Raw genomic sequence first — 16,219 nt, 5'->3', positions numbered from 1 at the left:
CTAAAGATACCTCTAAAATATATATTATCCTTGATTTTTATAATGCTCATAGAACACATGAAATGGTTGACCAGATTTAGGCCACACTGGACAAGAGTAGACTACTTCCAGGTTCAGATCATGTAGTTGGAGAAATCATTAATTCAAGGCAAAGATAGTTTTCAGTCAGTTCAGTTCAGTTGCTCAGTCGTGTTTGACTCTTTGTGACCCCATGGACTGCAGCATGCCAGGCCTCCCTGTCCATCACCAACACCCAAGTTTTCTCAAACTCATGTCAATTGAGTTGGTGATGCCATCCAGCCATCTCATCCCCTGTTATCCCCTTCTCCTGCTGCCTTCAATCTTTCCCAGCATCCGGGTCTTTTCAAATGAGTCAGTTATTTGCCAAAGTGGCCAAAGTATTGGAGTTTCAGCTTCAGCATCAGTCCTTCCAATGAATATTCAGGACTGATTTCTGTTAGGATGGACTGGTTTGATCTCCTTGCAGAACAAGGGACTCTCAAGAGTCTTCAGTACCACAGTTCAAAAGTATCAATTCTTTGGCGCTCAGCTTATAGTTTTACTGACTTAATTAAGGAAGGTCACTATTCCAAATTATTTCTTCTTAGAGACTAATTTAAATATTAATGTCATCATTGAAAATCCACACTATGCCCATATGTAAAATAGCTTACTGGTAAGCATAGTGTTAAGCTTCCCTGGTGGCTCAGAGGGTAAAGCATCTGCCTGCAAGGTGGGAGACCTGGGTTTGATCCCTGGGTCGGGAAGATCCCCTGGAGAAGGAAATGGCAACCCACTCTAGTACTCTTGCCTGGAGAATCCCATGGACAGAGGAGCCTGGTGCATGGGGTCGACAAAGAGTCAGACACGACTGAAAGATTTCACTTTCACTTTCAAGCATAGTGTATGAGTCCCTTGTTGGCTCAGCTGGTAAAGATCCTGCCCGCTAATGAAGGAGACACAAAAGACACAGATTTGATCCCTGGGTCAAGAAGCTACCTTGGAGAAAGAAATGGCAACCTGCTCCAGTATTCTTGACTGGAAAATTCCAGGGACAGAAAAGCCTAGTAGGCTACAGTCCATGGAGTCACAAAGAGTCAGACACGACTGAACATGCACACACACACACAAGCATTATATTCAGTCTACACTACTTTATTAATATAACAGCATTACACCTCCATTCCTAGATGATCACTCAGTTAATGGGATAGTTAGTCCTATCACTCTCTAGGAAACTGCTGCTGCTGCTAAGTTGCTTCAGCCGTGTCCTGCCGGGAGCCAGCATGAGGAATCCCACCCGTGACAAGGTCATGCGGCAGAGATCTGATGGGCAAGGCGAGTCAGATCTCAGGGTGTCCCCCTGGTATTTCCTGAGCATGTACCCAAAAAACAAAATTCTGCTGGCCTTTGTACTCTGCTTTTTCACTCTTCTGACACACTCTGGAAAAAAGTCAACTCAGGGCTTTAGTCTTCTGCATTTGAAAGGGATGTTTCAGTTAAACCCCCTCCGATAACTCTCTAGCTTGCCTAACAGGTTCCCCAGGACTTCTTACAGCTTGTGAATTGCTTACAGCCCCCCAACCGCGAGAGGCACAAAGCTTAAAAGCATCTTAAAGATACAGAGCCTTTTCTAAAGAGCTAAAAATCATATTGGTGACAGGTTTTCACTGTTGACTCAATGATTGCCGCCAGGCCTCCATATTCTTTATCTTTTAGGCACCTGGGAGGATGTTAATCAATGTAAACAGGATATGGAAAAAGATATATAGTAGTTGTGATGTTAGCAACACTAGACTTTTGAGTTGATTACTTTTCTTTTGTTATAAATTACTGTACTCCTTTTACTTGTTATAAATTGCTGTATCTTTGCTATGTAAGAATGTAACTTTATTTAGTGTTTTCTGAGAGTGGCACCAGACTTTGAGAAGAACAACACAAATAAAACTTCTGGTTGACAAACCCTTATCAGAAAAAAAGGCTGTAAAATGTTAATTGGCCCTTTTGGCTGGAAAATAATGTAAATCACCTAAGACTTGTGTATACAACTAGGTATGCAGAGAGAAAAGCCTGGTTTTGATAAGAGTCTGGGCTGCTAACGCTGCATAACTTTGTATTACCCATTGATCTCTATGTACAATCAAAAAGGTATAAAAGGCCTTTCTAGACAATAGAGGCTGGGCCAGTCATTGGAAGGACTCGTTTCCCCCATGTCTCCTCTTTACTCTATTTTCTGGCTGAATTCCTATCTGGGGCGTGGAGGCTCGCCATGTCTACTTACTTGTCCTGGTTTCTAAGATCCACGCGAGAGGGAGTCCAAGGCAGGGCACCCCCCAATATTCAAGAGGATGCCGGTGGCCTAATGTAGATGGTGCAAGCTCCTTGTCTGGAACTTTATTGGCTTTCCACATAAACCAAGTTATTCAGCCTCTTTTTCTCCACTTAATTTTCCTACTATACTATTATTTCCTAATCTTATATTAATAAATAAATAAGTTTTTTCCTCGCCAATGCCATCCCCGCTTTGAATTCCCTGGATCCACCGGGGCTGGACCCTGGCAGTGTCCGACTCTGTGTGACCCCATAGACGGCAGCCCACCAGGCTCCCCCATCCTGGGGTTCTCCAGGCAAGAACAGTGGAGTGGGTTGCCATTGCCTCCTCTAACAGTGGGTGCTGTTGCTGCTGCTAAGTCACTTCAGTCGTGTCCGACTCTGTGAGACCCCATAGATGGCAGCCCACCAGGCTCTGCTGTCCCTGGGATTCTCCAGGCAGGAACACTGGAGTGGGTTGCCATTTAACTCTGAGGCTGGCAAATAAAAAAATGCAAGTATAAAAGCAAATGAAAGAAAATTTTGGACATATAAAGATGTAGGAAGCGTACAACACAGACTTTTCTGAAAGAAGTCCTCCAGGATGTTCTCTAGTGCAAGACAGACACTGAATTCAAAAGAGAGGGAAGACAGGAAACATAAGAACATGGACACATAATTAGTAACTTATGATTACATCTAAAATATTGTCAGTAAATAATAAACTGGATCTAAACTCTAAATGCCAGAGTTAGAACTGGAGTGAAACTATCAGAAGTATTTTTTTAAAATTATTAAAAAATTATCTTTAAAAAACTAATTAATTTATTTTAATTGGAGGCTAATTTACTTTTCTGGTATTGAGCTGCATGAGCTGCTTGTATATTTGGGAGGTTAATTCTTTGTCAGTTGCTTCATTTGCTATTATTTTCTCCCATTCAGAAAGCTGTCTTTTCACCTTGCTTAGAGTTTCCTTCGTTGTGCAAAAGCTTTTAAGTTTAATTAGGTCCCATTTGTTTATTTTTGCTTTTATTTCCATTACTCTGGGAAGTGGGTCTTAGAGGATCCTGCTGTGATTTATGTCAGAGAGTGGTTTGCTCATGTTTTCCTCTGGGAGTTTTATAGTTTCTGGTCTTACATTTATATCTTTAATTCATTTGAGTTTCTTTTTGTGTGTGGTGTAGGAAAGTGTTCTAGTTTCCTTTTACAGGTGGTTGACCAGTTTTCCAAGCACCACATGTTAAATAGATTGTCTTTTCTCCATTGTATATTCTTGCCTCCTTTGTCAAATATAATGTGTCCATAGGTGCATGGATTTATTTCTGCGCTTTCTAATTTGTTCCATTGATCTATATTTCTGTCTTTGTGCCAGTGCCATACTGTCTTGATGACTGGAGCTTTGTAGTATAGTCCGAAGTCAGGCAGGTTGATTCCTCCAGGAACTATCAGAATTCTTAACTAAATGCAGAAAGAATACAAAAGCCCTACTCTCAGTGTCTCCACTGCCTCCACTGTCTCCAATTCAATCTTTATGAAACAATAGTTCTCATAGAATAATGACTCTGCTGGATTAAATCAATTCCTACCAGTAAATAGGCAAATTTTCTTAACACCTTAGAAAAGATATGCCATATAGAAAAAAATGACACAATTTTGAATATTTTAATTGTTAACAAATACTTAGAGCATCTTGTATCCTAACCATAAGAGGTAATATCAAAGATTCTGAATTTAATGTACTGAAAAATACATTTGCTTGAATCTGATCTCCAGAAAGTTTGTTAGGCTCAATTATGATGCTTTTATATTAAGTGTAATTATAGTGGAACTTTTTGAAACAAGCATGCATCTCATATATACTTACATGTGATACATGATATATATATGAAGGGCTTTTAAGAGAAAAAAATTTTTTCTAGTGTGGCTTTCCTGCATGTTAATAATCAAAGAAGGAAACTGGATACAATGTTTGAACAAATTCTTAGGGAAATTAAAAGGAAATAATTGCCTAATGACAAATCATAATGAAAAGAGTTTAGACAGAACACACAAACCAAAATATGTGCAAGGAAGAAACATAACAGTGAGGCCAGTGTAGGCATTGGTCACATATTCCCGGGAATCAATTTGGTTCTACCTCCTAGGACTAATGTGAGTCTAAATATATTAAAAGCATCTGAGAATTAAGACACAAAATGGAAAATTGTTATTTATTTAGCTGGCAGAGGAGTTAGAAGCATCTGAAATATATACATTCAAAAAATCATGGCAAATAAATAGGGGAGAGTGGAAACAGTGACAGATTTCATTTTCTTTGGCTCCAAAATCACTGAGAACACTGACTGCAGCCACGAAATGAAAAGACATTTGCTACTTGGAAGAAAAGCTATGACAAACTCAGATAGCATATTAAAAAACAGAGACATTACTTTGCCAATAAAGGTCCATACAGTCAAGCTATGGCTTTTGCGAGTAGTCATGAACGGATGTGAGAGCTGGACCATAAAGAAGGCTGAGTGCCAAATTGATGCTTTCAAACTGTGGTGCTGGAGAAGACTCTTGAGAGTCCCTTGGGCAGCAAGGAGATCAAACCAGTCAATCCTATGGGAAATCAACCCTGAATATTCACTGGAAGGACTGATGCTGAAGCTAAAGCACCAATACTTCAAGCCACCTGATGCAAAGAGCCAACTCATTAGAAAAGACCCCGATGCTGGGTAAGTTTAAGGACAAGAAGAGAAGGGGATGACAGGGATGAGATGGTTGGATGGCATCAATGACTTATAGACATGAGTTTGAGCAAACTCCAGGATATAATGAAGGACAGGGAAGCCTGGCATGCTGCAGTTCATGGAGTTGTAGAGTCAGACATGACTTAGCAACTGAACAACAATATACCCAAACCTCAAAAGATATACAGATACATATATACATGTGTATGTGTGTGTGTGTGAGAGTGTGTATATATACATAAAATTTTGCCCCATTTACTTTGTCTATCACTCACTCTCTCTCCATATTTTTTTCTAACATTTCAAAATAAGTTGCAGACACAAGGATTTATTACCCTTAAATACTTAAATATAAGAACACTTCTTATATAACCACAGTACAAAAATTAAAAACTAGAAATTCAACATTGACACACTCATTAACTAAAATATAGACTGTATTCAAATTCTAAAAAATTGTTCTAATATATATTTACATATGTTTGTAATACACATATATATATACACATTTGTTTTTTTTAAACATACACTGAAAAAGAGTTCACAGAAAGTGTTATAATTTTAAGTCTCATTCAAAACCTTAAACTTGATAAATCAAGAAAGTAAATTGAAGGATGTTTGATAAACACAGTTCATTTCCTAGTTCATTAATTTCATGATGTATTTTAAAATAGTGTGACCTGTATTTCTAAGCACCATTTCTTGTTATAATTAGTGAGAAAAGAAATGAGAAATTTAGCTTAAAAAATATTTTGAAAGCAGAAGTCCAGAGATCCAGCTCTAAGTATAAATGCTATTTAGTGTATATTTTTAAAAAGTATAATTGAGTTATTACTGGTAAATTTGGAGAAGGAAATGGCAGCCCACTTCAGTATTCTTGCCTTGATAACCCCATGGAGCCTGGCGTGCTACCATTCATGCGGTTGCAAAGAGTTGGACACGACTTAGTGATTCAGCAACAACTGGTAAATTAACAGGAAAAAAACTTTAGATGGGCCTGACGTACCTTCCTGATGTGTTCTTTAAAGGCTTATAATCATTCAGCCTATAGAATAAGGAAGTTCTGTCTTTGCTCATAGTGACATGAACAGTCCCAGGGTTTCCCTTCCTGGAGATCTTGGTGGAGAAGGAAGGCCGGAAAGTCTAGCTCTAAGTCATCCAATTGTCCAAAGGATCTGCCGGTGTGAGGCCAACTGCTGCTCCTTGGGGCTGGAAGGGTCCTGCTCCAGGGTTCCAAGGTCAGTTCTGACTTCAGTGGCAGTTGAGTGAGAAGACTCAACTGTGCAGGCTTGATGGGCATCCATGTGTAATGGTTCAGCTTGTGAGAAAGGAGGAAATCATTCCCTGGACCACAGAATGAGAGCCATCCAGGAGGGTATTCTGGTGATGACATTGTGATACTAGATCATTAGACATAATCTTTGACTTGAACTTTCATATATAACACACATATATGAAATATATATGAATTTATATTGTTGTTGTTCAGTCACTAAGTTGTGTCTGATTCTTTGTGACCCCGTGGACTGCAGCACTCCAGGCTGTCCTGTCCTTCACTATCTCCCAGAGTCTGCTCAAACTCATGTCCACTGAATCAATGATGTTATCCAACCATCTCATACTCTGTTGCCCTCTTCACCTCCTGCCCTTATATATATATATGACTATATATATGTATGCATGCTAAGTCACTTAAGTTGTGTCCAACTCTTTGTGACCCTATGGACTGTAGCCCACCAGGCTCCTCTGTCCATGGGATTCTCCAGGAAAGAATACTGGAGTGGGTTGCCTTGCCCTTCCTCCAGGGGATCTTCCCAATCCAGGGATCAACACGCATCTCTTATGTCTCCTGCATTGGCAGGTGAATTCTTTACCACTAGCGCTACCTGGGAAGCCCACAAATATATATATGACAAGTAGGAATTGTTATAAGTTGTTTTACAATTTTTTATTCTGTTTTGTTTTGTTGAGATACTTCCTTTTGGTAATTGTCAATTTTGATAAAATTTGAAACTTGAAGAAAATCATGAGACTAGACAAAGAGGTCCTGAAATATCAAATTTAACATTTTAAATATTTTGTCCCACATACTTTATCTCTCTTTCACTCTCTTTTTCTCCATTTTTTTCCCTGAATCACCTGAAAATAAGCCAAAGACACTAGACTTTATTAAAAGATGCTTACTTCTTGGAAGGAAAGTTATGACCAACCTAGACAGCATATTAAAAAGCAGAGACATTACTTTACCAACAAAGGTCCATCTAGTCAAGGCTATGGTTTTTCCAGTGGTCATGTATAGATGTGACAGCTGGACTATAAAGAAAGCTGAGCACTGAAGAATTGAGGCTTTTTAACCGTGGTGTTGGAAAAGACTCTTGAGAGTCCCTTGGACTGTAAGGAGATCCAACCAGTCCATTCTAAAGGAAATCAGTCCTGGGTGTTCATTGGAAGGACTGATGCTGAAGCTGAAACTCCAATATTTGGCCACCTGATGGGAAGAGCTGACTCATTGGGAAAGACCCTGATGCTGGGAAAGATTGGGGGCAGGAGGAGAAGGGGATGACAGAGGATGAGATGGTTGGATGGCATCACTAACTCAATGGACATGGGTTTGGGTGGACTCTAGGAGTTAGTGATGGACAGGGAGGCCTGGTGTGCTGCGGTTCATGGGGTCACAAAGAGTCGGACACGACTGAGTGACTGAACTGAACTGAACTGAAACATTTAAGAATACACTTATTACATAACCACAGAATTAAAAACCTGGACATTCATCATCATCACAACACTTTCAACTAAAACATATCCTATATTCAAATTTTGTTATTTGTCCTAATAATGCCCTTCATAATTATGTTGCTCTAGGTTCAGGATAGAATCTGGGACTGCTCATTTCATTTAGGTCATATATCTTTAATCTGAAGACTTTCCTCATGTCTTTCATGACCTAGAAACTTTGAAAAATGTGAACCGATTATTTTTAGTTTGGTTTCCACATGATTAGATACATATTAGCAGCTTGGGAGGAATTCCATAAAACTGATGTTATGTCCTATAGCACCCTGTAGGATGGCACATACTCCAACACCAAGAATCCCAGGGACGCTTGATGGCCATTTGCCTCATTGTTGGTGATATTAACATTGTTTGGGTAAGCAGATTGTTCCTTGACTATAAATTTTCTTGTCTCCATTTCTAACTAATAAGCTGTTTGGTAGGGAAAATATTTCAAAACTAAGCAGTTATCCTGTTCTTCATCAAACTTTCACTCATTGTTCATTCTTAATATGCTCTGAAGTAAGTGTACATGCGAAGTTGCTTCCGTTGTGTCTGACTCTGAGACACTGTGGACTATAGCCCGCCAGGCTGCTCTGTCCAAGGGATTCTCCAGGGAAGAATACTCGAGTGGGTTGCCATGCTCTTCTCCAGGGGATCTTTCTGACCCAAGGATCAAACTTGAATCCCCTAGAACTCCTGAACTGGCAGGAAGGTTCTTTATCACTGTGCCACCTGGGAAGCCCAGTGCTCTGAATACACATCTCCAATGCCATCATTTCTTCTGCATTTGTTAATTAGCATTCACTGTAAGAAACAGCTTTTCCTTTTCTCTCACTTATTATGTATTCATTAATTTATTTACATCAGTATATACTCACATGCTCCTGTTTAATTTTATTCCTTAGTTATTTTGAAGCTCAGTTGTCTCCTTTATTAGTCAGTGCAGGGTGCTATAACAAAACACCATAGGTTGGTTGACTTGGATGACACAAATGTATTTCTCACAGTTCTGGAAGTTACAAGTTCAGGAACAAGGCATTATAAAGGCAGGTTTCACCCTGGGGCTTCTCTGGGTTTATAGGTGGCTGCTGTCTCACTGTGTGTTCATATGGGCTCTTAATGTGCACTTGGAAAAAGGAGGGGTGTTCTGATGTCTCTTGCAAGTGCTTCACTCTCACGATCTCATCAAACCTAGTTACCTCTCAAAAGCCCCACCTCCAAGCCCATCTCGTTGGTGGTTAGAATTTCCACATATGAATTTAGGAGGGGATAAAATGTTCATTCCATCTGGACAATCATCTCCTGTTGGCCAAAGGGAAAGACTTCAAAACAACTCTTAAGTCCTTTTCACAAGCTGCAATATTACTTGAAGACTTTTTTGCTTTCTGGCATAAGATGTACCAAGGTCATCTTGTTCTTTCACTGTCTGAAACATGGAATCAAGAATTTTCCAAGGACCTTTGTTTTTATTTTATGGGGAGTGGTATTTAGAAAACAGCATGCTGCTATGTGCTCATTGCTACTGGCTTATAAATGCTTCTAGGACCTCTCGGCAGAAAGAACTAAATGAACATACAGACACATAACACACATATACACATACATACATACGTATACACATCCACATACCACACAAATACACATATGCTTCACACACATGCCTATTAACATACTACACTTGAACACACACATACATCCACAGACACAGAGGCACAAACATATATACATGTATATAAGCTTTGCAAAACTAATAAAATACACAAAATAGACATTTTAAATATTCTTGTGCCTGACACCATCACAGAACCTTACCTCTTAGGAAATGGAATAAGAGTCAAGGAACATGGCAGACAAAGGTCTTAGAATCAGGAGTTACAGTCTGTTAAATACCTGTTCATCTGAGAAATGGCCATGAGGCATGCTAAACTGAGTGACTGCTGTATCTCTGAGCAATAGCTTGAGTCCTAAATGTGCTGTGTTCAAACTCTATTCCTAAAGTCGCAAAGGTCATACACATTGACTCTAATATTGGAATAAATATAAATAAATATAATAACAATTCTTAGTTTGTAAAACAGAGATGAATACCTGCTTTCCATGAGAACTTTGCTATTCAGGGCCTTCATTTTTTTTTTTTTCACTATGTTTTAATTTATTAAGGGAAGGATAATTGCTTTACAGAATTTTGTTGTTTTCTGTCAAACCTCAACATGAATCAGCCATAGGTATACATATATCCCCTTCCTTTTGAACCTCCGTCCCATCTCCCTCTCCACCCCACCCCTCTAGGTCGATACAGAGCCACTGTTTGAGCTTCCTGAGCCATACAGCAAATTCCCGCTGGCTATCTACTTTACATTTGGCAGTGTAAGTTTCCCTGTTACTCTTTCCATACATCTCACCCTCTCCCCTCTCCTCATGCCCATAAGTCTATTCTCTATGTCTGTTTCTCCATTGCTGCCCTGTAAATAAATTCTTCAGTACCATTTTTCTAGATTCTGTATATATGTGTTAGAATACAATATTTATCTTTCTCTTTCTGACTTACTTCACTCTGTATAATAGGTACTAGGTTCATCCACTTCATTAGAACTGACTCAAATGTGTTCCTTTTTATGGTAGAGAAATATTCCATCGTGTATGTGTACCACAACTTCTTTATCCATTCATCTGTCGATGGACATCTAAGTTGCTTCCATGTTCTAGCTATTGTAAACCGTGCCACAATGAACAATGGGATACATGTGTCTTTTTCAATTTTGGTTTCCTCGGGGTATGTGCCTAAGAGTGGGATTGCTGGATCATACGGTGGTTTTATTCTGATTTTTTAAAGGAATTTCCATACCATCTTCTATAGTGCCTGTATCAATTTACATTCCCATCAATATTGCAAGGGTGTTCCCTTTTCTCCACACCCTCTCCAGCATTTATTGTTTATAGACTTTTTGATGATGGCCATTCTGACTGGTATGATATCTCACTGTAGTTTTGATTTGCTTTTCTCTACTAATGAGCAATGTTGAGCATTTTTTCATGTGTTTGTTAGCAATCTGTATGTCTTCTTTGGAGAAATGTCTGTTTAGGTCTTTTTCTCACTTTTTGATTGGGTTGTTTATTTTTCTGGTATTGAGTTGTATGAGCTGCTTGTATATTTTGGAAATTAATCCTTTGTCAGTTGTTTCATTTGCTATTATTTTCTCCCATTCTGAGGGTTGTCTTTTCACCTTGTTTATAGTTTCCTTTGCTGTGCAAAAGTTTTTAAGTTTAATCAGGTCCCACTTGTTTACTTTTGTTTTTATTTCCATTACTCTAGGAGGTGGGTCATAGAGGATCTTGCTTTGATTTATGTCATCGAGTGTTCTGCCTATGTTTTCCTCTAAGAGTTTTATAGTTTCTGGTCTTACATTTAGGTCTTTACTCCATTTTGAGTTATCTTTGTGCATGATGTTAGGAAGTGTTCTAATTTCATTCTTTTACATGTAGCTGTCCAGTTTTCCCAGCACCATTCATTAAAGAGGCTGCAGGGCCCTCATTTTGTTGGGCTCATACTGAACAATCACCGACTCAATGGACATGAGTTTGAGCAAACTCTAGGAGATAGAGAAGAACAGGGAAGCCTGGCATGCTGCAGTCCATGGGGTGGCAAATGGTCAGACACTATAGCGACTAAACAACAACATACAGAATGATGCAGAAAAAAGCAAGCAGGGGGCAAAGGGAAGGCAAGGCTCCACAAGGCACAAACAAATCTCTTAATCTCAACTCTGGACCATGTAGAAATTCTCAGCTATATGAAAATTATATCAGTTCATTCAATTCTCCTAGCTATATTAAATTAATAGGAAGTGTTCTATATTATAACTCTTAATGTAACCTTTGAGAGCAGGATAGATACACTCATAAAGTTTTATTGGATTTCCTGAAATATGCCAAGAGAAGACTAGAAGGCAGTTTGGCAGAATACTGTATCAAGGCTTGCTGAATGATGGATGTCATCAATGGGATCATCCAGTGTGGGCATTGGATGATCAGGGACATTCAGGTGATGTTTTCCAAGACAAGGGTAAATAAGGATCAGCTAGTTTGAAAGTGTAATTGGAAAATATTCTATACACACCAAACTGTTTTAGAAAAGTTTAATTTAATTCAAGGAAGATAACTGATTGTGTATCTCCATGTGAACTTTGGTTATTAGCAAAGGACGACGCACACATACATAATACTATTGAAAAAAATTTAAAAATCCTTCTTTTCAGAATCCTGTCTTCACTAACACATCTGGATAAGAGGACCTGTATAGAAATCCTATACAAATTCCTTTAAACTCTTCCAACAAGCTCAAGCTTCTTCCCTTCTTAAACCAAAAAGAAAAATGATAAGACTTCAGTTCTCAGCTAAGTTTACCCAGAATGACTATAAAATAAGACTAAAATAACCTAAAACAAAACCTAGGTCTTTGAAGGTCAACCAAGGCCACCAAGATGCCAGAGTAAAGGGAAATACATAGAGCGGGGCTTATGTTCACTACAACATTTCCCTTCAGAGAATTTGTTAGTTTGCCATGCTGGACACACACAGAGCAAAAAGTTAGCAGCCCAGAGCTTATAGCAATTTCACTGGACTGAAGGAGATGACGGCCAAAATTTGAGAAGAAACGGAGCCAAAAAGGACCTGACATTCTGCATTGCAACTTCCTTCTTCATAGTTAGTTAGCTAGTTAGTTTAGTAGCTAAGTTGTGTTCAACTCTTGAGACCTCATGGACTGTAGCCTGCCAGGCTCCTCTGTCCATGGGATTTCCCAGGCTAGAATACTGGAGTGGGTTGCCATTTCCTTCTCCAGGAGATCTTCCCAACCCAGGAATTGAACCCAGGTCTCCTGAATTGCAGGTGGATTCTTTACCAACTGAGGTATGAAGGCACTTATTAATTCCTAAGCTGGATGCCTTTTCTAAACCCAGGTTGAGTATCTGGAAGTTCTTGGTTCACGTAATGTTGAAGCCTAGGTTGGAGGATTTTGAGCATAACCTTACTAACATGGGAGATGAGTGCAATTGTCCAGTAGTTTGAACATTCTTTAGTATTGCCCTTCTTAGGAATTAGGAAAACTCAGAGGAACCAGAGATCAAATTGCCAACATTTGCTGGATCATACAGAAAGCAAGGGAATTCCAGAATAACATCTACCTCTGTTTCACTGACTATGCTAAAGCCTTTGACTGTGTGGATCATAACAAACTGTGGAAAACTCTTAAAGAGATGGGAACACCAGACCATCTTATCTGTCTCCAGAGAAACCTATATGGGGGTCAAGAAGCAAGAGTTAGGATCCTGTATGGAACAACTGACTGGTTCAGAATTGAGAAAGGAGTATGACAAGGCTGTTACTGTCAATGTATTTATTTAACTTATACGCAGAGCACATCATGTGAAATTCCAGGCTGGATGAGTTACAAACTAGAATCAGGATTGCCAGGAGAACTATCAACAACTTCAGATATGTGAATGATACCACCCTAATGGGAGAAAGTGAAGAGGAAGTAAAGAGCCTCCTGATGAGGGTGAAAGAGGAGAGTGAAAAAGCTGGTTTAAAACTAAATATTAAAAATTCTAAGATCATGGCATCTGGTCACATCACTTCATGGCAAATAGAAGGGGAAAAGATAGAACCAGTGACCCATTTCCTCTTCTTGGACTCTAAAATCACTGCAGATGGTGAAATTAGATGGTGAAATTAGACATGAACTTAGAAGATGACTGCTCTTGGCAGGAAAGCTATGACAAACATGAAAGTGAAAGGCACTGAGTCATGTTCGACTCTTTGTGACCCCATGGACTGTAGCCCTCCAAACTCCTCTATCCACGGACTTCTTGAATGCTGGAGTAGGTTACCGAATCTTCTCCAGGAGATCTTTCCGACCCAGGGATTGAACCCAGGTCTCCAGCATTGCAGGCATACTCTTTACCATCTGAGCAACAATAGTGTATTAAAAAGCAAAGATATCACTTTGCCAACAAAGGTCCATATAGCCAAGGCTACTGTCTCTCCAGCAGTCATGTATGATGTGAAAACTGGACAATAAAGAAAGCAGAAGCTGAATAATTAATGCTTTTGGACTGTGGTGCTGGAAAAGATTCTTGAGAGTCCCTTGGAAAGCAAGAAGATCAAACCAGTCAATCTTAAAGAAATCAACTCTGAATACTCTTGGGAAAGTCTGATGCTGAAGCTCCAATACTTTATCCACCTGACGTGAAAAGTCAACTCATTGGAAAAGACCCTGACACTGTGAAAGAGTGAAGGCAGAAGGAGAATAGGGCAACAGAGTATGAGATGATTGGATGGCATCACCGATTCAATGAACATGAACTTGGGCAAACTCCGGTAGATGGTGAGGGATAGGGAAGCCCGGCGTGCTGCAGTCCATGGGGTCACTAAGAGTTGGCAACTGAACAAAAACAGACTGGATGCACACATATGAAAAGACAAGCAGAAAAGCAGAGTTTTTTCCCCTTTCTTTTTTTTTAGTATAAATTTATTTATTTTAATTGGAGGCTAATTACTTTACAATATTGTATTGGTTTTGCCATACACTGACATGAATCCACCACGGGTATACATGTGTTCCCCATCTTGAAACCCCCTCCCACCTCCCTCCCCATACCATCCCTCTGGGTCATCCCAGTATACCAGCCCTGAGCATCCTGTATCATGCATCGAACCTGGACTGGCGATTCATTTCACATGATAATATACATGTTTCAATGCCATTCTCCCAAATCATCCCACCCTCGCCCTCTCCCAGAGTCCAAAAGACTGTTCTATACATCTGTGTCTCTTTTTCTGTCTCGCATAAGACAAGCAGAAAAGCAGTTTTAAGAGATTAATAAAACAAAAGCAGAGTTTCAGCTATCTAATTTTGCTGGAGTAATAGAAGCTGGAATTCAGAGCCTATCAAAGAGCAGAAATCTTGGTTAACATTCTAAGCTTTCATTTGAGACTTAAGAAGGTCTTCACCATGGAACTCAGAACAAACCAGAAAGACCAGTTTTAGCAATGTTGGAAATACTATCTGAATAAGATTCAGAGGAACTACTCACTTTTAATCTGCCTACCAGTAGAGAAACCTATCTAAAGAAAACCAACTTCATCTTGAGCCTATATAATTGCTTATCAAAATTTCTGCCATTTAATGAAAATTTAGTACACTAAAAATTCAGGAAACATGATCAGGTAATCAAAAATACAAAAGTAAAAACAGACAAGAGCAAAAACCCACAGGTAATCCATACCTGCCATGCCCTGGATCTCCCAGAAGCCAACTATGAGTCAGAGTTTACTCAGATGCACTTGTGAGCAATACTTACGGAAGGAAGGGTAGAGGGGCAGGACTGGGAAGAGAGAGAGGTTGAGTCAGCAAGAAGCCCTGATGATAGTCTAAACTGACAACATGAAGAACTCCAGAGCAAGAATGAACTTTCCAATGTATGTCACCTTGGGCAAAGAAGAGTAGGCTTTTATGCTCTTCATCAGTCAATAGATGTGGGCTACCCTAAAAGGGTCAAGACCTTGACAAAGTGACTTTCTGGAGCTAAGGTAATCCCTGGAGTTGCTGAGAGCTGACAGAATTCCCAGCAGTGGAGACAAAAAATGTTTCAGTGAACAGGGAATCTGGGTACACATCACATGCTCAAGAAGATATATAAAATATGACAGGTAGATAAAAGTAAACTGGGATTTTAAAAAGATTTAGTTTTACTGTGGCCTACCAAAAAAATAGAAGCCAAGACAAATTAAATGTGCAAGACACTAAGACAAAGACCCATCTAAATTGTGTCCAGATTCCTCTGACTCACATGACCTCTGAGATAATAAATGTATGTGGTGTTTTAGCCCCTAAACTTAAGGCCATTGGTTATGCAGAAATAGAAAACTGAACATAGTGGAATAAAGTGCCCTGAACAACAGAGAAAAAATGGATTGGAAAACAAAAAAGGAACAGAGCTTCAGACTTATTGGATACATCAAAACCTTTAATGATAAATGTTTGTGTCACTTTATTCACAGAAGAGACTGTGTGAGGAAAAAACATTTTTAATACTAAAACATTGCCAACATTGGCAAAAACATAAACTTCCACATTCAAGAATCTCAGTGAATCCAAATAAATCCATGCCCAAATACATCATAAGCAAAATGCTAAAAAAAAAAAAAAAAAAAAAAGCAGGCATTACATGGAGAGGAGTAGTGATTTGAATCAGGATCAGGAGATGATTTTCATCAAAAACCATGGAGATAAGAAACTAGAATATATGTTATACTGGGAGAAAAAAAAAATCTATGTGCATTTAAAATGTTATTCAGGAATAAAGGCAACATAGACATATTCTGAGATGAAGGAAAAT

General features: G+C 39.2%; 1 protein-coding gene across 1 annotated transcript in view; it reads right to left on the bottom strand.

The window, feature by feature from the left end:
• The window catches only part of LOC138434521 (serine/threonine-protein kinase MRCK alpha-like), a 68,522-nt gene extending 62,403 nt beyond the window's left edge, over positions 1-6,119 (bottom strand). The window contains exon 1 of the mRNA XM_069579353.1: positions 6,049-6,119. Coding sequence (XP_069435454.1) covers positions 6,049-6,119 — 71 coding nt within the window. The remainder of the gene's footprint in view (positions 1-6,048) is intronic.
• Positions 6,120-16,219: the final 10,100 nt, after the last annotated feature.

This window comes from Ovis canadensis, chromosome 2 (assembly GCF_042477335.2).
Source record: "Ovis canadensis isolate MfBH-ARS-UI-01 breed Bighorn chromosome 2, ARS-UI_OviCan_v2, whole genome shotgun sequence".
NCBI lineage: Eukaryota > Metazoa > Chordata > Mammalia > Artiodactyla > Bovidae > Ovis > Ovis canadensis.
This window is presented reverse-complemented; position numbering and strand designations above follow the sequence as displayed.